A 26,913-nucleotide genomic window follows, 5' to 3' on the forward strand; every position below is an offset into this window, starting at 1 on the left:
CCATCATTGCATGGAACATGCACACACTCATAGACAACACAAGATCCAATAGACCTGAAAAATGAACAGCTCTTGTTGCGAGAGAACTCAGCAGGTATCATATCCAAATAGTAGCCCTTATTGAAACAAGACTGGAAAATGAAGGCTGGCTTACTGAAGTTGGAGTTAGATACATAATTTCTGGAGCGGTAGCAGTGAAAGGAGAATGCCCTGAAGCTGAGGTAGGTTTTTCAAAACTACTCTAGTCAGTATTCTTGAATGCCTACCAAAAGGAGTGAACGACAGGCTCATGACAATAAAATTACCACTTCTAAGAAGTGGTAATGCCACCATCATCAGTGCCCATGCTCCCACTATGATGAACACTGATGGAATTAAAGAAATTTTTATGGAAAACTGGAGACTCTTATCAATGTACCATAAAGGGACAAGCTTATAATTCTTGGTGACTTTAATGCAAGAGTAGGCTCAGATTACCAGACGTGGCAGGGATTCCTTGGGAGGAACTGAGTTGGAAACAGCAATAGCAGGGGTCACCTTCTACTGAAAATGTGTGCATCTCATGACCTTCCCAACATAAACACTGTCTTCCATTTACCTAAAGGCAATAAAACTTCCTGGATGCACTCTTGTAGCACACATTGGCATCTATTAGATAAAGTGATTGTAAGGAGAAGAGACAGACAAAATGTGAGAGTGACAAAGGCAAAGTGTGCTGGACTGATCACAGACTCAACCTCTCTAAGCTAATTATTCTTGTTCAACCAAAGCAGTGGCCCCAAGGCAAAATTAATGCTAAAAGAATTAATGTCAAGATATTAGAATATCTCTCTGAGAAGGAATAGTTTGTTGATAACTTGGAGGGAAAACTGGGCTAACAGTTAGTAGCAGTGGAGCAGAAGAAATGAGCAGCATTTAATTCCATCAAAAGTAAAGTCCAGGCGAAGCTTAGAGAGATGCAGGACACTTGGCTCAGTAAGAAGGCAGATGAAATTCAATTTTATGCAGACAGTAACAAACCAAAATGCTTTTATGATGCCCTAAAGACTATCTAAACTACTCGGTACTGATGGATCCACATTGAATAATGATAGAGACAGGATCCTAGAGAGGATGGACTGAACACTTCCATAATGTTCTTAACAGACCACCATCAATCAATGCAGAAGGTAAAGGGAATAGTTTATCCTGTGATGATCACAGGGGTATTTCTCTTTTAGTTAGTGCTGGTAAGATTCTTGCCAGAGTCCTTCTGAATAGGTCAATCCTTCACCTGGAAGTTGGTCACCTTACTGAGAGTCATTATGGCTTCAGAAAGAGTAGAGGAACAGTCAATATGGTGTTTGCTGCCTGACAGCACCAGAAAAAATTCCAGGAGCAGAACAGAGGTCTATATGCAACATTTGTAGATCTGACCAAGGCCTTTGATACTCTCAGTCATGAGGATTTATGGAAAATTATGTCAATATTTGATTGCATGGAGAAGTTCATCAGTATTGTACATCAATTTCATGACAACATACTTGCCCGAGTTCTAGACAGTGGACGATGCTTTTGAGATTTCCCAGTCACCAACAGAGTAAAAATAAGGATGTATACTTGCTCCCATACTTTTTAGCATGATATTTTCAGCCATGTTATCAAACACCTTCAATGAACATTGCTTCAAAGTCAGCTACTGCACTGATGGTAAATTCTTTATTTGAAAAGGCTACAAGCCAAGACCAAAGTAGAGGGAGTGTTGATGCATGATCTTCTGATTGCAGATGATTATGCACTACACGCAGCTTCTGAAGTTGAGATGCAACAAAGTATGGATCATTGTCTGCTGCTTGTGCTCATTTTGGTCTAATAATTTACACCAAGAAAACCCAGGTGCTCCATCAGCCAGCATCATACCATACATAGGTGGAACCACTGCTTATAGCAAATCGAGAATTTTTGAGTACTGTGGACAAGTTCACTTACCTTGGCAGTGTCCTTTCCAAGGAGGGACACATTGACAATGAAGTAGACACTCACATTGCCAGAGCAAGTTCAGTATTTGGGACCCCAGAAAGAAAGTATGGGAGAGAAGAGGTCTACCAAAGTGAAGGTCTACAGAGCTGTTGTGCTGACCTCATTGCTGTATGCCTGTGAAACCTGGCAGTCTACCAGCACTATATCAGGAGACTGAATCACTTTCATTTAAATTGTCTTAGGGAAATTCTGAAGATCACCCAGCAGAAGAAGATACCAGACACTGAGATCCTTTATCAAGGTAAACTGCCCAGCATTCCAACAATACTATAGAGAGTACAACTACAATGAGCTGGACACATTAGAATGCCAGATGTATGCTTGCCAAAAAAAAAATCTATTTTATGGAGTACTCACACAAGCCAAGAGCTCACATGGGGGTCAGAAGAAGTGATATGGAGGCATCCTGAAGATCTCAAATGGTAAATTACTCATTTCTTTGCCAAGAAAACCCCAATTGGGATCACAAAGAGTCAGAAACAACTGATAAGACTAAACAACAAAAACTCCTCCAATGAGAAAACTCCTCAATGAATGCAAATCAACCCCTTCTCTACATCTTAGATGTTATAAATGGCTTGTGAATACTTAATCCAAAGTGATTAAAATAGTTTTTATTAAGCATCTGAGGTCACATTTGAACTCAGGTTCAAATCTTAACAAAATGGCATAACTCTCAAGGTGGGAGAGAGGGATGAGGAAATTCCAAAATGCAAGCTCTTTTATATTTTTTGAAAGTGCCCCCTTATGCCAATCATAGGCTGGGGTCACAATCTAAAATTTGATGCATTGGTCCCCATACATTTCCCCAGCCCTGTTCATTATACTAATGAGCATGTGCAAAGGAGAAGGTCAAGACTAGGTTAACTTAAAAACAGATGGGGCAGTTTTTGATCAAATGGAGGCTCAATATTTTATCTTAATTTAGTACCTTGCCCATAGGCATCAATATAGGCAGACCCTAGTCTTTTTAATGTAAACTAACAATCCTTCCTTCACATTCTTGTGGAACCCAAACACCCATATATTCCTCACAACAGAGAATTGGGCAGAGGAGGTCTTGGCTATAATAAATTCTGGTATGTGATCCAGAATGTATTACAGGTAAGACCTGAATCTAGAATTTGTTGGTCTAAGATCACTTCTTTTTATACCAAACAACATTGTGTTTACCTATAACATAAACACACACACACACACACACACACACACACACGTATGCATATACCAAAAAAAGTGAGCACTAAAAAGTTAAACATTTTGTTTATGTTTACCCCAAAACTTAAATTTAAGGAAATTCAAATGTTCAATTTCCCTTAACCATCATTGCATAATGAAAGAAAGGATTTAAAACCCAGAGAGCTGAATGAAAATCAGATAACTATATAAATTCTGTGTTTGCTGTAAGGGATTTAAATTGAAGAAAATTTCAGAGGAGAATAAGGTAGGTAATATATAGAATCTGGGAGTAGACTGTGGTAGAGCTTGAGGTACCCATGGAGAGGGAAACACACTTGGATCTTGACACACAATTAAGAAGGAACACTAAAAACTGAAGGAGAAAAATAAAGGACAAAGCAATTTTATAGAAATGGGTAGCTAAAACATGTAAGAAATGAAAGGTTCTAAATTTATGTGGTTCAGAAACCAGATGACTCAAAGAGACATAATCACAGTCTATAAATACCCTCAAAGTAACAATATATGGTAAATGAAGTAAGTGCATTATTCACAGTTCAGGCCATTTCTCCTTGTTCAATTGTCTAAGATAATGGCCCAAACATAGTACTCAGACTTAATTTGGAAATTAAAAACAGTGAGAGAGGCCCTAAAGAATAGTATTTAGGCATCAAAAAATATCAAAGATTTTGTGGTCTAATTTAATTTAAAATGACAGGGAAAGGTTTATTGGTCTCCTTTACAATAATAGGAATAACAATACCAACTGGGGGAGCAGCTAGGTGATGCAGTGGATAGAACGCCAGTCCTGTAGTCCGGAGGACCTGAGTTCAAACCTAACCTCAGATACTTAAAAAAATTTGTCTAGCTGGGCAATTTTTTGGGGCAAGTCACTTAATACTATTGCCTTAAATAAATAAAAATTAATTAAATTTTTTTTTAAAATAAAAACTGGATGGAGCAGTGGATAGCCCTAGAGTCAGAAACATTTGAAAAACTGACTAGCTAGGTAACCTTGGAAAAATAACTTAATCCTAATTGCCTCAAATTCAGGACCATCTCCAGTGATCTTGATTCATATCTGACCACTGGACTCAGTTGACTCTAGAGGAGAAAATGAGACTGGTGACTTAGTACAGCACCTCCCCTCTCTCAAATCCACTTCCTGTGCTTGGTAGGGCATCACCTCCAGGATGTGTAGTCTTCTTTCAGAACAAAGGACAAACATAATTATTTACATACAAAAAATTATCACCTTTTTAGCAGATCATCAACCATGAATTATTCTGTTAGTACACTTAAACTAAACACTGAGTGGCTTCTTTAAAAAAAAAAAGGACTAAAATTTTATTGATCTCTTTTGTTGTTACATCCTCTAATTTCCTTTGAGTGGCTTCTTAAATTTAAAATAAAGTTCCTGTGCTTTTTTAAAAGGATGACACCACAGTATGGAGATAGGAGTACTAGGAGCCATAAAATTTGGATTCTAGTTCCAATGCCATTATTGTTTAGCTCTTTATCTGACTGTATTTCAGGTTCCTCATCAGTCAGATGGTGCTACCACTCCGAATATAGCCCACTGCCAATGGGCTATTTTAATTAGATCCTTTCATTCCTCACATGTTTTAGCTTCCAGTTTCTATAACATTGCTTTGTCTTTTATTTTTCTCCTCCAGTTTTTAGTGCTCCTTCAGTCTGCCACAACTCTCTCCCTATTCCAGTCCACCCTCCCCTCAGCTGTCAAAATGTTTTTTTTAAACAACTCTGACCATGCCATCCTAACTTCTTCCAAATTCCTATTCAATAAAATGATGACATTCTATCAGCTCCAGGATCAAATATAAAATTTTCTTTTTGGCATTCACTCTTCTAATACCTTACACTTCCCATATCTTTGTGATTCAGTGACAATGACTTCCTTGCTGTTCCTCACACAAGACAACCCATTTTTCTAGCTCCAAGAATTTTCACCCTGTCTCCCATGCTTGAAATTCTCTTCCTTTCTCATCTCTGCCTCCTGGCTTTCCTGACTTTATTTAAGACCCATCTAAAATTCCACCTTTTACAAGAAGCTTTTCCCAAACCCCCTTAATGCCTCCTTCCCTCCATTTGATTATCTTGTATATAGCTTGTCTGTACATGAGACATTGGCATATTGACTCCCCCATTGAACCATAGGCTTCTTGAGAGCAGGGACTCATGTGCCTTTTTTTGTATTCCTAGAAATCATAGTGTCTGGTACTTGTTGGCTGACGGGTAACTATTTCACAGTACAGTTGTGAGCCTTCTATGATCATACATTTGGAGTTAGAAGGGACCTTTGAGATCATCTATTCCAATCCTCTCGTTTTGCAAATGAGAAAACTGAGGCTCAAGGAGAAGTGATTTGCCCAAGTCCCACAAGCAGAGCTAGAACTCAAACCCAGGTCCTCTGATCCCAAAAGCCAGCATTATTTTCTGCTCTTCCACAAACTAAATGAAGAACAGCATTTTGAAAAAGAATTGAGAATTGTGCATATACGAAACATATTCCACCCCTGTAGAATAGATAACTTGAAAAAAATCTTGTGCTTTCAGAGAATACAGTATCTCCTTATACCAAACAAACTTTTTTTAAAAAGGTTATCTTGTCACCTGAACTCTTAAAGACATTGCCTCGGACAAGCTCCCATGGGCTAGTCCCACTGTCCTTATTATGGCTTTAGAAAGGCAAAAGTTTGGTCATAAAGATATAACCAGCTCAAGGCCACATATTATCTTAAACTCTTTGTCTAGTTAATATTTTAAACCTCCTTAAAGTCAAAATTTTATGATCCCTAGTAATAAACAGAAAACTTAAGTACAGCCTCAACCATTTGGGATTTCTGCATCAGGGTCCTGTGTTTTTTTAAAGGACCACACCACAGTATAGTGATAGGAGTACTAGGCATCATAAAATCTGGATTCCAGTTCCAGTAACATTATTGTTTAGCTCCTTACCTGTCTGCATTTCAGTTTCCTCATCAGTCAGATGATGCTACCACTCTGAATATAACCTCCGTCAATGGACTATTTTAAAAGGTAAGATGGAAGGCACTGAGATGATTTATCAACTAGAAAATCAGTCCTCTACTGCTTTGTTCGTGTAATCACTCATTTAATAAAAATTTATGAAATACCTATTATGTACTAAGCACTGTTTCAAGTTAAAGTTAAAAAATATATAAGGTCCTGTCTCTCTAGGGCAATGGTCCTTTCCTACAGATCATTCTGGTGTATAGAAAAACAGAAAAAAAATACTTTTGTGTAAAGAAAAAGTAAAAATCAACTAGTAAAGGATAAAAGGTATTGCCTCTTTTATAACTAAACAGTATGATGCCTGAAAAGAGTAGGAAATGAACTCTGGTTTAATAAAAACTGCTAAAATATATGTGTAAAGAAATGTTCTCTTCCACTAGGATTTTAGAAGTTTAGAGCAGAAAATAGTGTGGCATAAATATAAAGTTTAAATAACCTTGTAAAGGATGTAGGCTGATGCCTGGTTTGTATGTGAACAGATTGATGGATTAAAAAGAACAGAAAAAGAACTTTTATTTCTTAAAAACTGATAAAATGTGAATATGAAGAAGCAGTTTGCGTGACACAGACTGAGATAGAGGAATGTTTTGAAAACTGATTAATGGTTGAAGCTGCAGAGCATTGTGGTCCCTAGGCTCATTTGCATGTAATTGTTTTAAGACTTAAGAGGATAAAACTCATAAGATGAAAAAATCATATATCTGTTTGGAGACTAAGGGATGATTAAATAAGAACTTGATTTCATGGTAGAGATGTGCTGAGTTTTTAACATCTTAAGTAAAGGATGAATTTTGATTACCAGGATGCTCTGATTCAAGGCATTGAAAATATGTGGTGAAGACAATTGAAGAACTAAACAGGAGAAGAAAGGCTCAGAAGGGAATTGGAAAGCACCCCTCTCACAGCTGTTTGAAGAATTCAGCAATAGGAATATTCAGTCAACAAGAAGTTTCTGATTAGCTGAATCAGGAGTGGAACTGGTTTGGAAAAGAGCTTCAGTTCCAGCTATAGCCTTTTGATGCCCTTCATTGTGAGTGTTGAAGTATTCAGAAGCTTCAGTTGTCCTTGCTGTTTGAGAAGAAAACACAGGGAAGAGGAGAAAATCCAGACTGTATCTGTTTTGTTGTAAAGGAGGAAATGCTGAGATGTGACTGAAAGATGGAGTCTGTGAAAGGTGAGAAACTTGACCAGGAGACTGAGCAGAGTCAAACCTGAGCTTTTTTTTTTTGGTGAGCTCTATTTGTTCCAATCTGTTAGGAATACATAAAAACATAAAAAAAATAAAAAAGTTTAAAAATCAAAGAGCCCACAATTTTTTGTGAGCTCTATTTGTTCCAATCTGTTAGGAACACATAAAAACAAAACAAAAATTAAAATTAAAAAACTCACAATTTTTTATGAGCTCTATTTGTTCCAATTTAGTTGGAGTACATAAGAATATATTGGTGAGGAATACTTTACAAATCTTACCTCATTTAAAAAAAATCACAGCAACCCCAGGAGGTGGGGCTATTATTGTGGTTGATCAGTCATTTCAATCATGTTGGATTCTTTGTGACCCCATTTGGGGTTTTCTTAGCAAAGATGCTAGAGTGATTTGGTTTGCCATTTCTCTTTTTTCACAGATAAGGAAACTGAGGCAAACAGGGTTGAGTGATTTGCCCAAGTGCATACAACTAGGTAAATGTCTGAGGCTGGATTTGAACTCAAGAATGATTTGCATGCATGGTTTTTTCCTACTCCATGTGCTTCCCTGATAGAAAAGAGTAGGCACACAGAAATCCAGTTCTCTAAGTGCATTGGTGGAAGATTATGAAACCAGATTAATGTGTAAGTTGTAGTGTATTTATTATTCCTACATTGACTTTAAAACATGAATACTTATGATGGTATTATTATTTATTTTTGCTAAATAAATGTTTAAAGTCTAAAACTGCCTTTATTATGTGTTCCATTTGTGTAAATGGAATTGAACTGGATTGAAGAGCTAAATTCTGGGTTGGAGAAATGTATTTCTTCCATAATCTCCCCTTTCTCCCCTTGCCCCTACCCCACAAAAAGAGATTTATATCCTAAAGCTATAAGATTGATTGTAACCACATGGTGCTTCTTTGGGAAAACTGAGACCCACTCATTTGATACATGAGGTCCTAAACTCCACCTCATGCATATGTGACACAAAGTCAAAAATGAAATAACTCTTGTCCTTGAAGAGCATATATACTATTGGGAGTTATTCTATAATAATATTAACTGTTATTAATATTTCATAATAATATTAATAGGTAGCACTTTCTTTAGCACTTTAAGATTTGCAAAGTGCTTTACAAATATTCTCATTTGTTTTATCTTCACCGCAACCCTGGGAGGTAGGGGCTAGTATTATTTCTATTTTTTTAAATGAGGAAACTGAGGTAGAGGCCAAGTGAATTTCTTACACTTACACTATGTATATTTCTTACATTTACACTATGTATATTCCAAAGCATGAATTACAGAATTGGTAATAAGAAGTAGACTAAGGTGTTTTAAAGCTAGAAGCAGCATCATGCTAATAAGATGACCTATATTCACTTGATACTAGGTTGGGAAAATCACAAATTATGGATCTGGGAATAAGCTCTATGATCATTTAGCCCAACAGTTGTCAAAATGTGGTCCAGGAAGCAGTGGGGATCTTTAAGACTCTTCCATGGGATTTGTGAAATCATCATTATTTTTATAACAATACTAAGATATTTCAGTTTCTGAAACAGTAATTATTAGTAGCTATAACTCACATAAGCAAAAGCTCCTTAAGGGGGTCCTCAATGGAATCCCGAAACCAAACATTTTGAAAACCACTGATCTAGTCCAAACCCTTCATTTATTGCATCAGAAAAAAATTGAAGCCAGAGAGGGTAAGCAATCAGATTTATGCAGAGCTACACAATTGGTCAATAGCAGAGTCAGAATTCAAATCCAAATTTTCTATTTCCAAACCAGTGATCTTTCTATTTTGTCATGTTTTGGTCTCTATTCATAGTAGCCCTAAAGAGGTATGTCAAAGGAGAATGTCTTGAGTTTTGCATCAATGTCTAGGTCTTATCTTCAAGCAACATGGACCTACCTACATTGTTAGTTGACCCCAGTGAAAAAATGATGATGTTGCCCTCTGACCTCTCAATCAATTATATAAAGTGGGTTCCATTGATATACCCCAACAATAAGAATTCAACAGTAAGCTCTTGCCTTCAATTGCATTGTCATATATCATAGAGCCTATTATAGCATCCCTCATAGCAGGCTGACATAGAATCATAGATCTAGAACTGAAAGGAACCTAAGAGACCATCCAGTCCATCACTCTAATTAATAGATAAGGAAACTGAGGGCCATAATCAAATAATGGGGGTGGGCCTAAACTTTCTAACTTTTTAGCAATAAAAGGACTCTTAAGCACATAAAAGGCTCGCAATGGTTGTCTTATTTGTTAGAAAACTTGAAGTGAGTTAATAAAGCTGTAGTCCTCATTCCATGATTTTCTCAGTTAGTGGGCTGTGTATAACCTCCAATATTACTGTAGAACAGTAAAAATTAGAAAAGAAAAGCTGATGTGAACAGGGAATTCTGAATTTAAGGTAAACACAAGTGGTAAATCTGGTCCCCTATTAGAAACAATTTAATTTTTACTTCCTAAAATAGAAAAATGTATATAATTATTCCAAATTTCCAGTTTCCAGTTTAGCTTTTTTTTTAAGGGAAGAGAATATAGGAGAACTACCACTGGAGTTACAGGACCTGGCTGTATTATATTATCTGTATGGCCTTAGACAAGTCACTTAATATTTCTGAACCTCAATTCTTCATCTGTTCAAAAAAAAAACAAGAAATGAGATTGGCTTGATCTATATACAAAGTCCCTTCCAGTTCTAGATTTCTAAATTTAGGTTCCTCTTAACTCTCTACATTTCTATTATTTGTACTCTAGGTCTTTGCTTAAATCACAAAATCTATATTACTATAGAATTAATTTCTGAGAAATGACCTGGATGTCTAAGTTTTCTATATATTTCTTGTATTGTAAGGTCTCAGAAGTGTCTAAGATTCCCTCTACATGCCACATGATGGGAAATGGATCCATGCAATTTAATTATTTTACAAATTTGTAGGATGCACAGGACATACCATCTCCCACCTTCTACCTTTGTACAATATGTCCCTCAAGTCTGACATGTTCCTCTTCTTTATCACTGTCTCTTTGACCCTCAAGATTCCTTAATGGCTGAGATCAAGCACCAACTCCTTTTAAAGATCTTTTCTGATATTTCTATTTAGGTCCACCTTCCCATTTTCCCCTCTATCACTTTGTATTGACTGTACATCTCTGAATTACTTATTTGTGAACATTCTGAATCCCTGGGGTAGAATTTAAGCCCTTTGAGGACAGGAGTGGGTATTGTCTTTGTCTCTATAATGTCGATCCTTAGGTGAGGCACATAGTAGGCTTTTCATTATTGATCACTTGATTGACTGATGGAAAACAAATCCTTTCCCTGGTCCCCCATAAAGGCCAGAGAATGTGACCTTGTACCTTACTTACCTTGTTGCTTTTGGGTCCCAAATCACAATATCAGCATCAGATCCTACAGCAATTCTTCCTTTCCTTGGGTAGAGATTAAAGATTTTAGCAGCATTAGTGCTGGTAACAGCAACAAATCGGTTTTCATCCATTTTGCCACTATGCTGTAACATAGGTCAAAAAGAAAAAAAAAACTCATCCTAATGGAAATATGATGACAGTATTCTATTAAAAGATATGAGACTTTGAGAGTATTACTATGATGACTAGCATAAGCTTGCATTATCCCCATTTTACAGGTGGAAAACAGCCTGGAAAAGGTTAATTGTCCAGGGTCATACAAAGTTATTAAGTGTTTGAAGTCTAGTGTTTCATCCACTGTACTACTTATCCATCTATATTGTACTGATTATCTCACGCTATATTGATCAAACTATTTTTGAACTATTAATTAGTCTCAAAGAATGACAATATGACCCAAATAATGGAACACTACAATCTCCTCAGAAATTAATCTTTTTTTTAACCTTAGAGATTATTTAGTCCATCCTTCTCATTTTATAGGTGAGGAAGCTGGAACCCAAAGAATCTACACATAGGCAGCAAAGAGCTGAAATAGAATTTGAATTTAAACTTTGTGGGTTGCTCAAAAATCTAGTTTGATTTCTGCTACATCATGAATGCTTCCTTAAGTACAACCATATGCAAAGGTCAAAAGTCTTGAACTTTCTGAGTCACTATTTAGGTCTTCTCTCCATGGAAGTCCCTCTCTGAGTACATCTTGTATCATAGGTTCTTGGGGTTCTGGGTTCTTGGCAATTCTTCCAATACAACTTTTCTTAAGTTCAAATAGGGTCTCAGACATTTACTAGTTGTGGGACCCTGGATAAGTCACTTAATCCTGTTTGCCTCAGTTTCTTCAACTTTAAAATAGCTTGGAGAATGAAATGAGAAACTCCAGTATCAAGCTGGAAAAGTTCCAAACATGGGTCCAGAAACAAACTGCACCCTTGGAATACAAGAATCAATCAGTCTAGTTATGCCCAGAGAGACCCATTCATTAGTTTATCTGTAGAGTGATGCAACTTTTGACTACAGAATCCCTCCCTCAAAAAAAAAAAACTAATATCAACAACCCTGTCTGCTATGGCATTTGAGGGGCTGCTAAAGCTTCTGAAGAACTGGGATCCAAGATGGTCCAATGAGTGCCCACATTGATGAATCCTGAGCCTTTGGCATCTAAGGAAAAAAAATCACTGTCTCCCACATTTACAAAATCACAATGAAGCTGCATCTATAGTCAGCTAAGCATGAATAATCACATCTGTAGTCCATGTGATGGCAATATTTTGCATTTTTATTAAAATGATCATTTCCTTGTAATTCAATGAAGGAGGATGGCTGAAATCCTCTTTCCTCTGATTAAAAAAATGTATTGTTTCCCCATGACTCATGTTTCTGGAAGACTCAGATTTTTCCTTGCCAGTTCAATACCTATTCCTTTAAACCAATCAGTGATCAGATGGCTGCAACCCTCCAAAGTAAGAGGGACAATCTATTAATCTAAGGAAAAGACCAGAAAACAGAAGATGCTGAGTTAGAGACATGACATCTTCTGTGAGAGAAGTTCTTGAAAAGCCTACAAACTATAGTTAGACTTCCTTGCCTTCTAGAGACATGAGACATCATTCAGGCTACAAGGTGACCCAGAGACATGGTCCTGCTAGGACAAAGTCATCCCTCAGTGTTAGCAAAGTGCTGCCAAACTGAAATGGTATCAATGAAAACTAATCTGTAAATAAGAATAAGGACACATAATTAAAATTAGTAATAATGAAGAAGTGGATGTTGTCATGGCAACAGCAATGAAAGGTTAGAAAATCCTTGCAAAATTTGAGGAGCCAGTGGAGGAATAAAGGGAACATTTGTAAGTTGCTCTTAGTCAAGAACTGAAGGAGTTTTGAAGGAAGGAAATACACATTTATTTAGTGTTAGTTGAGTGCCAGGCTCTATGTTTAATAAATATTTCATTTGATCTCCACAATGATACTGCAAAGTAGATGCTATTATTATCTCTGTTTTACAGCTGAAGAAACTGAGACAGAAAAGTTAAGTAACTTACCTAAGGTCACACAGATAGTGTCTGAGCCTAAATAGAGCTCTATCCAATTCACCACCTAGATCTGCCAAATTGTCATAGATATTCCAACTTATAAGTAAAACATATCCCTTTTCCCCATTATAATTGTTCTAAAGTAGAAAACTTCTCATTTTAGATATAGTTTAAATTGTTTCCATTTAGTTGGCAACTCTACAAATATAAGATCACTAGGAGAGAGAAAGAATAGATAATTGAACAAATAATCAGAAAGACCTGAATTTGAATCCTTTGTGGATTGGTTTGTGTTATTTTTAAACTTTGGGAATGAGATTTTATAGGCTCATGCTCTATGGCTGGGTTTATCACTTATATGTGTCTGCAGACAATAATTTTTAAACTGCAAGTCATAGCATCCATGAGTCCCATAGGCCATCTCTGTGGGTTTTCTGAAAGATAGTGTTATTGTAAAAAAATATAAGAATTTAAGTCTTGTTTTGTCATTTCTTATCCCTATTCTAATGATACACTAGGGTTTAAGATTCTGAAAAGCAAGACTGAAGGGCCCAATAACCTCAAAGACTTTGAACATACTCTGCATCATCTGCTCTATAATTAGCTTAATTAACTTCTAACAGCTCTGCGTGATGAGGCACTAGAGCCCCCAAGCTGTGCAATAGAGAAAACGGTGCCTTGGCTTTTCCTAGAATAGAGGGATGTAATATTCATACCCCTGTGGAAACTAGGAGAAGACTTCTCTGGGAAGGCACAACCTACTTTGGTCTCTGATCTGATGATGATGTTGTTTGTCCTTTGTTATCGAAGAAGACCATGACATCTGACATCAGGGAGGTGATGCCATGACAAGCACATGAATTGGATTTGAGTGAGGGGGATCCTGAGCTAAGTCACCTGTCTCACTCTCTCCTCCAGAGCCGTCTGGGTCCAGTGGCCAGATATGAATCAGGGTGACTGGAGATGGCCCTGGATGGTGTCTGAGCTACCTGCTGGAAGACAGGGGCTACCTGGGCTGCATCTCATGAAACTTACCACGCCCTTTTCCCATAGGACTGACATTCGATCCTCAACTCCGTTGATCCCATTAGGGATCTTGCTAAAATCATCCCTCCCAAGGGCTTTTTGGCAGGTGTTGAAAGTGCAGTGATCTGACCCAGTTGTGGTAAGATCGCCACTGTAAAAAGAAAAGACATGGGAATGAGGTGATCTTTCAAGGGGTGTGTCCCAGTGGACTTCTCTAGTGTTTTCCCTCCTTTGGAAGCTATTTTGACAATATGCAAACTGGGAATGCTAGGCTTTACCAAGAACATAACTTTCCATTTTTTAGTTTTGAATTTTGTCTTCTTTTGGATGACAACCTTTTTTTTGAAAGTCCTACTGGGAAAAGCAGAATGTAGTAGAAAGAACACTGGGCTTAGAATTAGAATCCCTGCCTCGCCTCTATCTTATTTTCAGTTGTATGATTTTGGGAACTTCTCTCCATCTTAACTTCTCTGTATGAAAAGGGAATAACATTACCAGTTTTGTCAACTTTATAGGATCAGTGCCTTCCAACTCTGACATTTAGAGAGTCTCTTTCTTCCTTTAAGATACAACTCAAACAACATCTTTTGAAGATAGACTTTCCAAATCCCCTCAACTGTCATAACTACCATATATAAGGTCTTTGAATATACCTGTATTCACTCTCTCTATGTTTATTCTGTATATATTTGGATATTTTCTTGTTGTTCAAGTTAGATAATACTTATAAAGTGCTTAGCCTGGCATATAGTAGGCATTTCAAATATGTGTTTGCTCGCTCCACGTTTCCTTTCTTTGTTATCTCTTCCCCTGGAATGGAGGCTCCTTTCAAATAGGGAAAATTTCATTCTTTGTACATATATTCCCCTTGTCTAGTATGATTCCTACCATATAGTAAGCTCTTAATACAAATTTATTGGTTGATAGATTCATTGTGGTAAGAATGAAATGAAAAAAATTGGTGTGAAAGTTCTAGGAAAACTGTAAGATATAGAAAAATGTAAGGGATTAGTATTATTAGAAATGAAAAATTCAAAAATATTTTGATAATAAAATACTACAAAAGAGTTTTTGGTTTTCCTCTGGCTGTTCAGGAAAGCCTAGGGAATCCTTTTCAGGTTAATGTTTTTAAATCATTGAAGGATATGTTAGCTGTCAAGGATTAGCAAAAAAAATGTATTTTTTTTCTCATATAAGTTCACAAACTGCCTGAAAGGGATCTTTGGACCTTGGATCATAAACCTATGTCTAAGGGATAAAAAAAATTTTTAAAAAGTGATATGGAAACAAAATTTTTTTAAAAAGTAAGTCATTGGGGCAGCTAGGTGGCACAGTGAATAGAGTACCAGCCTTGGAGTAAGGAGCACATGAGTTCAAATCTGTCCTCAGACACTTAATAATTACCTAGCTGTGTGACCTTGGGCAAGTCACTTAAACCCATTGTTTTACCAAAAAAAAGTAAGTCATTAATAGGTCTTCATTTTGTTTAATTTTTAGAGGAGTTGTGAATTCATCAGTTTGAGAATTCTAATAGGAGGTCTCTTGCCAATTTAATTTTCCAAATATTGATATGGGCAGATAAAACAGATAAATCCTGGGAGATTCAAGGGAGAGAAATAAAAGTCCTTGGCTAATGATAATTGAAAAATATAGATATCTTCCAACCCATAACTAGTAGACTAAGAATCTAGATAAAACTTATGTAAAGAAGGAAATAAATATTTTATTATGTACTATTTTATACCAGTCACTACTAAGCACCTTACAAATCTCATTTGAGCCTCTCAACAACCCTGGGAGGAAAGTGTTATTATTTATTCCCATTTTACCATTGAGGAAACTGAGGCAGAGAGGCAGATAGAGACAATGGTCACACAACTAGTTTATGTCTGAGGTCAGAGTTTAGTTCCAGTGTTTCTGGCTCCAGGGTCAGTGATATATTCATTGTACCTCCTAACTGCCTCTTATGCCCATTATTGTTAGCTGGCTATTGTGGTATGGTGGGAAAAAATGTAAACTATTTGAGGAAGAATTTTTTTACTTTTTGTTGTATTTCTAGGACCTAGCACATAGGAGGTATTTAAAAACTTTTGGAACTTAATTGAATATAAGCACAGGAATATGGTCTTTGAAAAAGAAAGTCCTCATTTTATTGTTGAGGAAATTGAGACCCAAAGAGGTTAAGGATTTGGCCAAAGTCAGAAAGATAATTAATAAAATAGTAAGGGTAGAATTTGAACTCAGTCCTTCTGACTTCAAATCCTCCTTATACCATCCTTTGTCTCCACTACACCACTTTACATGGGCACAATGTTTATGAACTCTGATAAATGATTACTTAGCCAGTAAATTCATTAGGAAACCAGGAGTTGAAGGATCTGGTCTTAACGGGGGTCCCATGACATGGTGGGCAGCATGATGCCATTCTTTATTCCAATAGTGAGTCCCATCTGTTCCAAGACTAGCAGCTATAGGCTCCCCAAAGACCACCTTTCCTGTAAAGTACAAAGGCAAGTATTAATCAACAGTTTCATTAGCACTTGGTATTCTATATTTCTTTTTTTCCCCCTTGAGGCAAAAAAAAAGGAGGGAGGGGATTAACATCCATGTCTGCTGCCTTTAACTGCATCTGAGGATGTATACTTTATAACATAAAATTCTAATGGGTGGCATCTTGGATGTAAAGGTTATTACTCTTTGTCAGACAGGTTCTCTATTAAGAAGAGTAATTATAAATTCAGTGAGAACTTTCCTTTAAAACCCAAGTAGCTAACAACAACAGCTAAACTATTCCACACTAGCAAATATATCATTCATTGATCCCTTGATAATAAAATCCCTAGCCAGGGATGCATCCTCAGAGGGTCTTTTCACATAGATTCACATAAGAATTCTCGAAGTGAAAGGGATCTCAATAGTGCAACCCTGGAAGGCATCTGAAAGGAATAATACAGCAGACATATGGTCACCCAATTCCTACTTGAGAGGGATGTTATGTCCATTTTGGACACTTCTAATTGTAAAGGGCAATTAGATGATTTAGTGGATAGAGCATTAGACCTGGAACCATGAAAATTCATTTTCTTGAATTCAAATCCAGTTTCAGACACTCCACTAGCTAGGTGACCTTGGGAAAGTCACTTAGCCCTTTTTGCCTCAGTTTCCTCATATATAAAATGAACTGGAGATAGAAATGGCAAACTATTTCATTATCTCTTCCAAGAAAACCCTAAATGGGGTCATGAAGAATCAGATGTGACAGAAAAATGACTGAAGAATAATTGTAAAGAAGTTTTCCCTGTAATTCAACCTAATCTCCCTTCTCTACAACTTCCATCTGTTTCTCCTGACTCTGCCCTCTGGAGTCAAACAGAACAAGTTTCAATTCCCTCTTCTATGTCTAGCTCTTGATATATGTGAATACATTATGTCCCCTTTGAGTTTTCTCTTCAGCAGGCTAAACATCCTCAGGGGCTTTAGCCTATCCCCAGAGAGCAGTGACTCAAGGTTCTCACAGTCTTAGTAGCTTTTCTGTGTCTATTTCTCCTCTTATCAATGGCCTTAAGTTGTGGAATCCAGAAAGGAATACAATATTCCAGATATGGCCCATTATTGCTAGCTAGTCAGTGTGGTATGGCGGGGGAAAAAAGTGTCTCTGTAGCCAGAGGCTCTGGATTCAAAAGCTGCTGCTGATGATGTTTATTGTGTGACCAATCCATAGCCAAGTCCCTTAACTTCCCTGGCCTTAATTATAGCTAGCATTTGTAGAGTGCATTAAGGTTTTCAAAGGGCTTTTCAAATATTATTTCATTTCATCCTTGCAACAACCCTGAAAGTACTATTATTGTCTCCATTTTACAAATGAAGAAATGGTGACATATCCAGGTTCAACCAACTGGTAAGTGTCTGAAGCAGGATTTGAACTCAGGCTTACTTGATTCCAGATCCAGTGTTTTTTATTCCTTCTGTCACTTGGTTTGCCTTCAGATTCTTCATCTGCAAAGTGAATATTGGAGCAGAGAGAGACTCAGAGGTCCTTTCTAGCTCTAGAGCTAATATCCAATGACTATAACCTCTTGTTCTGCTTCTCTTAAGGAAGCCAGGTTTACATTAGATTTTTGAGCATATGATACTATTGATTCACATTGAACTTGCAGTGCACTAAGATCATCAGATGTTTTCAGACAAACTTCTGAGAGCACATAGAATAAGAATTTATCAAAGACATAACAGTATCAGTAGAAAGTGAATTTTTATTTTAAATCCATACCTTATTTGTGGTTATCATCTGACTGAGGTAAACTACTACTGTGGACAAAGCTAGCCCTTTGCCTGTATTTATATGGCCCTCTAACTTAGATTTTTTTTTAATATTTTTTAAAAAAAGTAGTTTGCTGATCCCTGCATTAAATCTTCCAAACAGAAGTAGAGTGGAGGGTAATCTTCTATTGGAAGACATTGGCTTGATCAAATTAGTTCACTTGGTTTACTCAAATGCCAGTTTCATCTATTAGTAAGTAAAATCTGTGATTTTATAAGAACCCCTCCACCAGGGCACCATGGAAAGTTCTCTATGACCAGTAGATAAGTCCAAGGAAGTTGCCTGAAGGTCAAAGAAATTAAATGACTAACAATAAATGTTAATTAATTGATATTAATAAATATTTATTGACTGAATATGACTTGCCTATGACTGTACAATGATTAAGTATCACAGGTAAGATTTGAACTCATGTTTTCCTGATGCAAAGCTCTGCATTCTATCTATTACCTCAAATTGTCTGTTGGTTAAGAGTAGTTATCCAGAGTTCCTAGATAACTGAAGTAAATGTCTCACTCTAGAAAGGACTGAAAACAGATGGCTTCCAGTTGTAAAAATTGTTACTCATCTATGACAAATCTTTTTATGCATTTGGGTATGTTTCCTATTCCATACAAAGAAATTTAAACCATTGACATCCTCTACACTGTATCTGAAAGGAGGAGGGGTTACCAGGAGGAAAAGTTGACTGGAAATCATGTCATCTACAAACTCTTTGATTCCATGGTCTTCTTCTGACTTACTGAAGGAGCAAATCACCATTTTGAAAAGTAAATATGGGTTCCAGTTGTTTTTAAATCATCTCAAGTTCTCATTTTCATTAATATTTGTAATATTTGGATACAGCCATCCTACCTCTTCCTCCCTGACCCTAGAACTGAATTCTCTCTGTAATATAGAAAAAAGTAAAGCACAGTGACCCTGTATGACTATACATATAACATTCTGATCCCAGATCACATAGTAATCTTGATTTTTAATCCTGACTAAGGAGAAAGGTGCTACTGATTTCAAAGAATCACTTAGTTAAAAAATATTTTATTAAACACTTACTATGCTTTATGCTAAAAACTAGGAATGCAAAGAAAAAACCAAAAAAGCAACAACAAAATCCAGGTAAACAAAAAAACTCCAGTCCCTTCTCTCAAGGTATACAATGGGAGAGAAAAAAATGTAAAAGAAGGTACATATATATGTGAAGATAATCTGAAAAAGGAAAGCATCAGCATGTGGAAGAACCAAGGTTTCCTAAAGAAGGTGAACTGATTCTCAAAAAAAGCCAGGGGAAACTCAGAGGCAGAGGAGGAGGAGATCATTCTAGACATGGGAGACAGCCAATCCAAAGATTAAAAATGGGAAATAGAATTCTTTTTCCAGAATTGGAAGTAGGCCAATGTAGTTGGACTTTATAGTGTATGTGGAGAAGAGAAAGCTATAAGGAAGGGGTCAAGTTAGAAAGAATTTTAAATGCCAAACAGAGGAATTTCACATTTGATCATAGAGGTAAGAGGAAATTACTGGAGGAAAATATGGTTAGTCTGAGACATTAAAACAGTTATCTTGACAGCAGAGTAGAAGAGGATGGATTGAAATGGATAGAGACTTGAGACTGAGAGATCAATTTAAAAGGTAATTATTGCAGTAGTCCAGGTGAGGGTTAAAGGGAGTTTGAACTGGGTTTGCAGCTGTAGGTGTGGTATTGAGTAGCTGGAAGGATTGTTGTACCTTCAGCAGTGATAGGGAAGTTAGGTAAAGAGGAGGGTTTGGGAGAAAAGATATTTAATTTAGAGTTGGAAATATTAAGTTTAAAATGTCTCCCAGGCACCCAATTTTCGGGATCCTGGGCAGTTAGACATGTGAAACTAGAACCCAGGAGAGAGGTTAGGAATGGAGATTCATCTGCTTAGACAACATCACTGAATCCTTGGAAGCTGATGAGATTAAGCCAAAAAAGTACATAAAGAGAAGAGGTATTGGACGTAGGTTTGGGGAATACCTACAAGTATTAGGCTCAACTTAGATGAAGATCAAACTAATGAGACTGAGAAATAGTTGTCAGGGGAACCAGGAGGAAACTGTCCTAAAGACCTAAAGAGAAGAGAGTATTAAGGAGAAAAGAGTGATAAACAGTGTCAAAAGTTACAATACAAGTCTAGAAAGATGAAGACTAAGAAAGGACCATTAGATTGAAAAGTTAAGATATCATTGGTAACTTTGGAGAGGTAATTTAGTTGAATGATGAAGTCAGAAGGCAGACTAGAAATTTTAGAAGAGAGTAGGAAGAAATAAAGTGGAGGCAATGATTGAAGACAGCTTTTTCAAGAAATTTAACCATAAAAAGGAGAAGAGATAAAAGGACAATTGCTAAGAGAGATAGTTAGATGAAGTGAGAGTATTTTTTAATGATGAAGGAGTCATGAGTATACTTGCGTCCATTAGATAGCAACTGAAGATAAGAGAGAATGTGGAAAGAATAGTAGTTATTTTCTGGAGAAGAATTGAGTTTGTCATGATTGTCATCTGAGACCGTAATGAAAGAAGAAATAGTAGAGGGAATTAATATGAAATAAGGTGAAGGGAGAAGAGATAATTATTTTTGAATGTCATTTTTTGGTGAGTTTTGAGGTGAGGTCATTGACTGAGAGGGTGGGAGGAGGTTTGGTGGGAGACTAGGAAAAACTTGATTTAGAACAACTTCTGTGAAGGGACTATTGAATCAATTAGGGAGGAATAGAATGTCTTTTCTAGCTTCACAGAAGGTAAAAGGATCACAATGTTTTCTCATAGATAGAAGAAACATACTTGCACAGGACAAGTTGTTATGGATGCAAAAGAATCACCCTGATATGTCCTTGCTTTCCTCCAAAATAGGAGGCAAAATTGTCTCTATTTTTTAAAATAAGTGCCCAATAACAAGAGAAATGCCAAACTTAGTGACTTAATCTGCAATCACTTCCCAAATTGCTAACTCGGTACTTTCTAAGGTGCTTTGTCACAGAGGAAAGATACTTATCACATGTTCCGTTCAATCACTTGTCCTATCAAAGTAATAAAAGACTGTAGTTCCCAAAGTTCTACCATTTTAATAGCTATCAGCAAGAATTAAAAGGATCAGGTCCTGCCAGAATTCTTTTGAGATCTGATGACAGGTAATTTTCTCAGTCATCCTTCTTCCCATCTTAGAAGGGCTTAGGCCACTTTTCAGAATGTGCATCGAGCTATCACTTTCCTGAGTTAATGCTGAGGGTGGAGGCAGTGAGGGGGGTGGGGAGGAATGAAACCCTCTGACATTTGTCCATTTAGCCAAAATGTCAACCTCCTTTCCTCAAATCCTTCAGAAACACTAAACAAATGTGAAAATGTACTGGATTTTCCTACTTACCATCTGGTGATGGGGCTAAAAAATTGTCAGCGGACCAAAAAAACAAATTAAAAAAATAAAAGGAAAAAGCAAAGGACTTCAATAATCCATAGATCAGACAATTAGGTCCTACATATAATCAAGGATTGAATGGGTGCATATAAAGAAGGATGAGGAATTTAGGACAGAAACTATTTAGCATTTTCCACTTCCTATTCTTTGGCAAAGCTCATGGCAAAGCAACATGATATTGTGGGAAGAATGGTGACTTTGGAGTCAGAAAACCTGGGGTTTCATCCTAATTTTGCCTCTTTGTTTTGATTGACCATAATCCTTTGATTTCTGGTGTTCACTTTCAACATGAAGGTAGCAAATGAGGGACTGGGCTAAGAGACCTGGATCCCTTCCAGCTTTAAAACAATGCCTTTTATATTTTTAATAGTTTCAGTTCAAGATGACTCCAGAGGAGAAAGTGAAGCTGGTGATTTTGCACAGTCCTCCCTCATTTAAATTCAATTCATTTGCAAGTCGTGGCATCACCCTTCCAGTGTCATGGTCCTCTTCAAAAATGAAAGACAAACAAAAATCAAAAAATCAGCAGTACCAATTGCCCCACTGGGGATCCAATTGGAACTGTCCAAATGAGCAACACCGTTCCTTCTCTTTCCCTTCCATGCTCTTTCTCTTCCCCTCACTTCTCTTTCCTTCTCTTTCCCTTTCCTTTCTTTCTCTACTCTTCCCTTCCATTCCTTTCACTTCAGTTTCCTTCCTGTCTCTTCCCTTGGTCTCCCACTTCATCCAAGGGCATTTCCAATCATCCTGCCACGGGACCCAGATGACTCTGGAAGAGAAAGTGAGACTGGTGATTTTGTACAGCTCTTCCTCACTTAAATCTAATTCATTTGCAAGTCATGGTATCACCTTCCTGATGTTATGGTCCTATTCCAGAAGGAAGGACAAAAAAAAACCCCAAACAACTTCACTTTCTGTCCTTCTCAGGGTATCTATTATCTTTAGCACTTTCCAATCTAGCTCTCATTAGATAAAACATTGGATAATCAAACACGTTTTATTCATTCTTACTGTATTTATAGACAGAATCTGCCAGTTCATTAGCAGAGCAGACTCCAAACTAAGAATCTGCCTCTACCAAGACAGATCAGCACCTGCCCTGAAGCTCAGAGTCTTAGAGACTGACTGGGGGGCAACCACAGATTAAGTGATTTGTCTAACATCACCCAGCCAGGGTATCAGAGACAATCACCCTGACTCCACATCTTAAATCTCTAAAACCAGTTCTCTATCTACCATTGCACACTGCTTCTATCTTGCTGTATTATTGTCCTTGTTACACTGGCTACCCAGATGGTTTCAGCAACTCTTGGGAGATAGATAAATCTTTATCATTAATCTCCTCCCACTATCTCAGCAAATATCACAATTTCTTTAGAACATTATGTATGGTCTGTTTTTTCCTCTCTCTCTCTCTCTCTCTCTCCCTCTCCCTCTCCCTCTCCCTCTCCCTCTCCCTCTCCCTCTCCCTCTCCCTCTCCCTCTCCTCTTTCTCTTTGTTTCTTTGTCTCTTTGCTCCCTCTGGCCAAGATAGAAGGTCCACAATATATTAAAAAATTGAAAAAATTGTTCTTTCATTTTTAAAAACATTCTGAGAGGTACTCTTCTGGGCCTTTGGTTCCAAGAAATATATTTATATAGGACAGAGGAAAAAAATGAATTAAATATGTAAGCTTGATTAAAAAACTAAAAGGGGAAATGCTTAAAGATGGATTTTTTAAAATATAGCTTCATTTTTTCAAAATCAAAAGGCTAAGAAATAGTTAATTGTTTAAAATCCAGTGACTTAGGGTAAATTAAATGTGAAAGGAAGTTTGTGTTATGTAAGCTAAGGCTGAGAACCAAATCATCACTGAAGCAACACACTTTGATTATATCCACAAAGTTAAAATCCTAAGAGTTAATTCACTTCACTTGGGTAAACAGCTTATTCCCAAAGCAATGACTGCCAGAGGGGAGAGAATACTACTGCAGAGGCCCACACCATGGTTGCTTGTCACCACTGCAATTTTCCCAAGAAAAAAGAGAGGAAAGGTTGCAAAGAGTTTAAATTAAAAGTGGAAGACTAAGGAAACTGAAAACTTTTTAGGGTAAATATCATTGTTGCTTTTCCATATAGGTGAGAAGGAATGATTTGGAATTTAAAAAATCTAATGTATATAGCAGATACTATATTATATGTATAAAGGTTAATCTATGTAGCAGAAAGAATATTTGATACAGTTCAAGTGAAAATTACAACCATTTCTAAATGTGAATGAACAAAATTGTGCATGTACACAGTAGATGCTTAATAAGTGCTTATAGATCAAATTGTATAGCCCTTTGAAAACATGTCAGATGTCTGTCATGAGAAGAAAACCATAATGAGTATGGATCACTTAGGGCAAAGTGTATATTTTTCACAGAAATTTTTTACTCTAGAACCTCATTCACTGAAAGCAAGAATATTTAATGAAGCCATATAAATGCTAGTCACATTGAGAAGCAAAGGAGAGGAATTAAAAGAAAGACAGTCATGCCACTTTCAAGTATTTTAGTGAAAGAGGAAAAGCAGGATAAACACATTAGCCACAGTTATTACACAAAACAATTGTCAATTAGGTCAAGGTCCCATTTGTATTTAAAGGCACAGGCCTCTCTAGAACTTCTATATTAGATAAGATCAGATCAGCTTCCAGGTCAAAATGTCCCTAGAATAGTCTTCTATTGGCATCATCATTCAGTCTTGCTTAACCAACTTTGAATTTAAGTACCAGGAGCAGAAGTTAGTGCTACCTGTGATAGTCATCCAAGAGGAATCATGGTTATATGGAAAAAATGATGCATTTAAAGCCAGAGGCCCCACATTCAAATCCTAACTTTTCTGATTACTGTGACCTTGAGCAAATCACTGCAATTCTAAGTCAAAATCTTATGATTGTAGAATCATTAACTAAGAATTGGAAGGGTACACATTGATTTCCCAGGACACTAAATAAAAGTATCAATGAAAATTTCCTCCATAACATAACACACTCAGAAGTGTCCTATCTAGCCTTGACTTGATGACATTCGAGCAAGGGGCATCCATCACCCGCCAAGACAGAACCCTTCTATTTTTTTAATTGTTTTCTTTGGGAGACTTACATCAAAACCTCTAATAGTCTTTGATGTGGAAAGTGGATGGAATACAGTTCTTCTCCTTCTTGTGATTTCAGGGTCAGGCATAATAGAAAAATGCTACTTCCCGTCAGGCCCTCAAAAGGGCAGATTTGATGGATTAGAGTCCGCAGTCTCATTCACATTTTCCTCTGTCTGCCACAGTTTGAAACTAAAATAACAGAGATATCAGAAAAAAGAAACCAACCAGAAGACAGGGTTTTTCTCTGCACCATGGACCAATTTCACCTTGAACTTATCCGGCTTCCCCTCCAAGGTTGCAAATAGACATTCAGCCACACACTCAGGCTGAGTAACCATTTACGTTCGACAAGGAGGAAAGAAAACCACTGACATTTATTTTATATCCTTTGTGCCTCTTAGGAGGGAAGATGAGTGGGTGAAAATCTTTGTGGGCTGACAAAGTTCTTGTTCTGATTTTTCAGGCTAAACTGTTCCCTCCCAGAATAAGAAAACTATTCATAAATATGTATAATTGTGCCACAGATTCAGAAAGTTAAGATGACCTGCCTGTCATCTGGGACCATGAATGTGGCCCAAATGAGCTAATGTTTTGTCAAACATGCCTTTCCATGCCTTCCTCTTATTGAGCATTTGGAAAAAAGACTTTAAGGTTTGGAAAAAAACCCCAAAACCTTTACATAATTTTATTTAATCCTCTTATTCATGTAAAGGAGTGAGGGAGGAAAGGGAAGAAATGAGCTTATAGAAAAATACCTAAGCACTTTGCAAATATTATCTCAATTGAGCTTTAAAACAACCCTATGAGGGGGTGCTATTATTATTTCCATCTTACAATTGAGATAATTGAGGCAATACATCTAGGAAATATCTGAGACTCATTTTGAACTCAAGTCTTCCTGCTTTCTAGCCCAGACTCTATCCATTAAGCCTCTTCAGTTCCCCCATGGAAGGAAATGGAAACTAGGAGAAATCAAATGACTCACCCAAGGGCACACAGCTAGTAAGGGAAGGTTTGAATTGAGAATTATTATGACTTTAAATCTAGGTCCCTATTCACTACACCACTGAGACAACACTCTCTGCAGTGACTATATGACAAGAAACCCTTCGACTCTCTTTGCTCAAAATGACCTGGAAATGGGGAAGCTCTGATTGACTCAAAACAAGCTCATCCAGTTAAAAAAATATCTATTAAACATCTAGTTTAGGTCAGGAAACAAGGGAACAAACAAGGAAAATTGAGGAGGAAAAGGACACACAAATGGGGGCAGTTATCAAAGGCTTCTTGGAAGAGGTGGTGCTTGAGCTAAACCAAGAGTCAGAGATAAGAAAAAATACCTTTTAGACATGGGGGGGGAAGAGTTTGATATTTTATACAAATGCACAGGTAAGACAACAGGCTGAGTTTGTGGAATAGCTAGAACATGGAATTCATGAAAAGGAACTGTTCAAACTAAAGCTATAAAGGTAAGAAGTAATCAGCTTTGTAGAAGTCCCTAGATGTCTGGTTAAGGGGATAATTTTTTTTTCCTTTCCTATAGGCAATAGAAAAGCACTGAAAATTTTTGAACAGAAAAGTGAAATGTACATACCTAAGTCTTAAAACAAGAATATTTGTCAATTATATGATACCTGAATTGGAGTAGAAGAAATCAGAATTGAAGACCAGATGAGGGGCTATCCTACTAGTCCAAGAAAGAAGTGATTAATAAGAGCATGAACAAAGGTAGATCTTGAGTGAGTGGGCATTGGCATAGATAGAGTTGAGGAGGTAGAACTGACAAGTCTTGGCAACTAATTGCATGAGACCTGGGTAAAGGAGAGTAAAGAATTAAAGGTAACTGAACTGATGTGATAATTACCCCCCATACAGAAATTTGGGGAAGCTATAGGTTTGCTACCGTTAATTCCAATTATTATTATAGAGTTAGATTGCATCATTTAGAGTATATCAATGTGTCCTCAAAGTTTTTTATGCTTCCCCCACCCCCATCACAGTATTGCATCTACCCTGACTCCAGCTTCTGCTGCCTAACTACAGTTACCTTATATTCTGGGGGAACATTTTTAGTGGTCTA

At 37.0% G+C, this 26,913-nt stretch overlaps 1 protein-coding gene across 4 annotated transcripts in view; it reads right to left on the reverse strand.

Annotated features, from left to right (window-relative positions):
* Positions 1-26,913, reverse strand: part of DPYS (dihydropyrimidinase) — a 124,145-nt gene that overhangs the window by 61,758 nt on the left and 35,474 nt on the right. For all 4 annotated transcript variants that reach the window (XM_074200928.1, XM_074200930.1, XM_074200927.1 and 1 more), the window contains 3 exons: positions 16,294-16,450; positions 13,965-14,106; positions 10,838-10,980 (listed from right to left, as the gene is read on the reverse strand). In XM_074200928.1, the coding sequence (XP_074057029.1) occupies positions 10,838-10,980; positions 13,965-14,106; positions 16,294-16,450 (442 nt within the window). The remainder of the gene's footprint in view (positions 1-10,837; positions 10,981-13,964; positions 14,107-16,293; positions 16,451-26,913) is intronic.

This window comes from Macrotis lagotis, chromosome X (assembly GCF_037893015.1).
Source record: "Macrotis lagotis isolate mMagLag1 chromosome X, bilby.v1.9.chrom.fasta, whole genome shotgun sequence".
Taxonomy (NCBI): domain Eukaryota; kingdom Metazoa; phylum Chordata; class Mammalia; order Peramelemorphia; family Peramelidae; genus Macrotis; species Macrotis lagotis.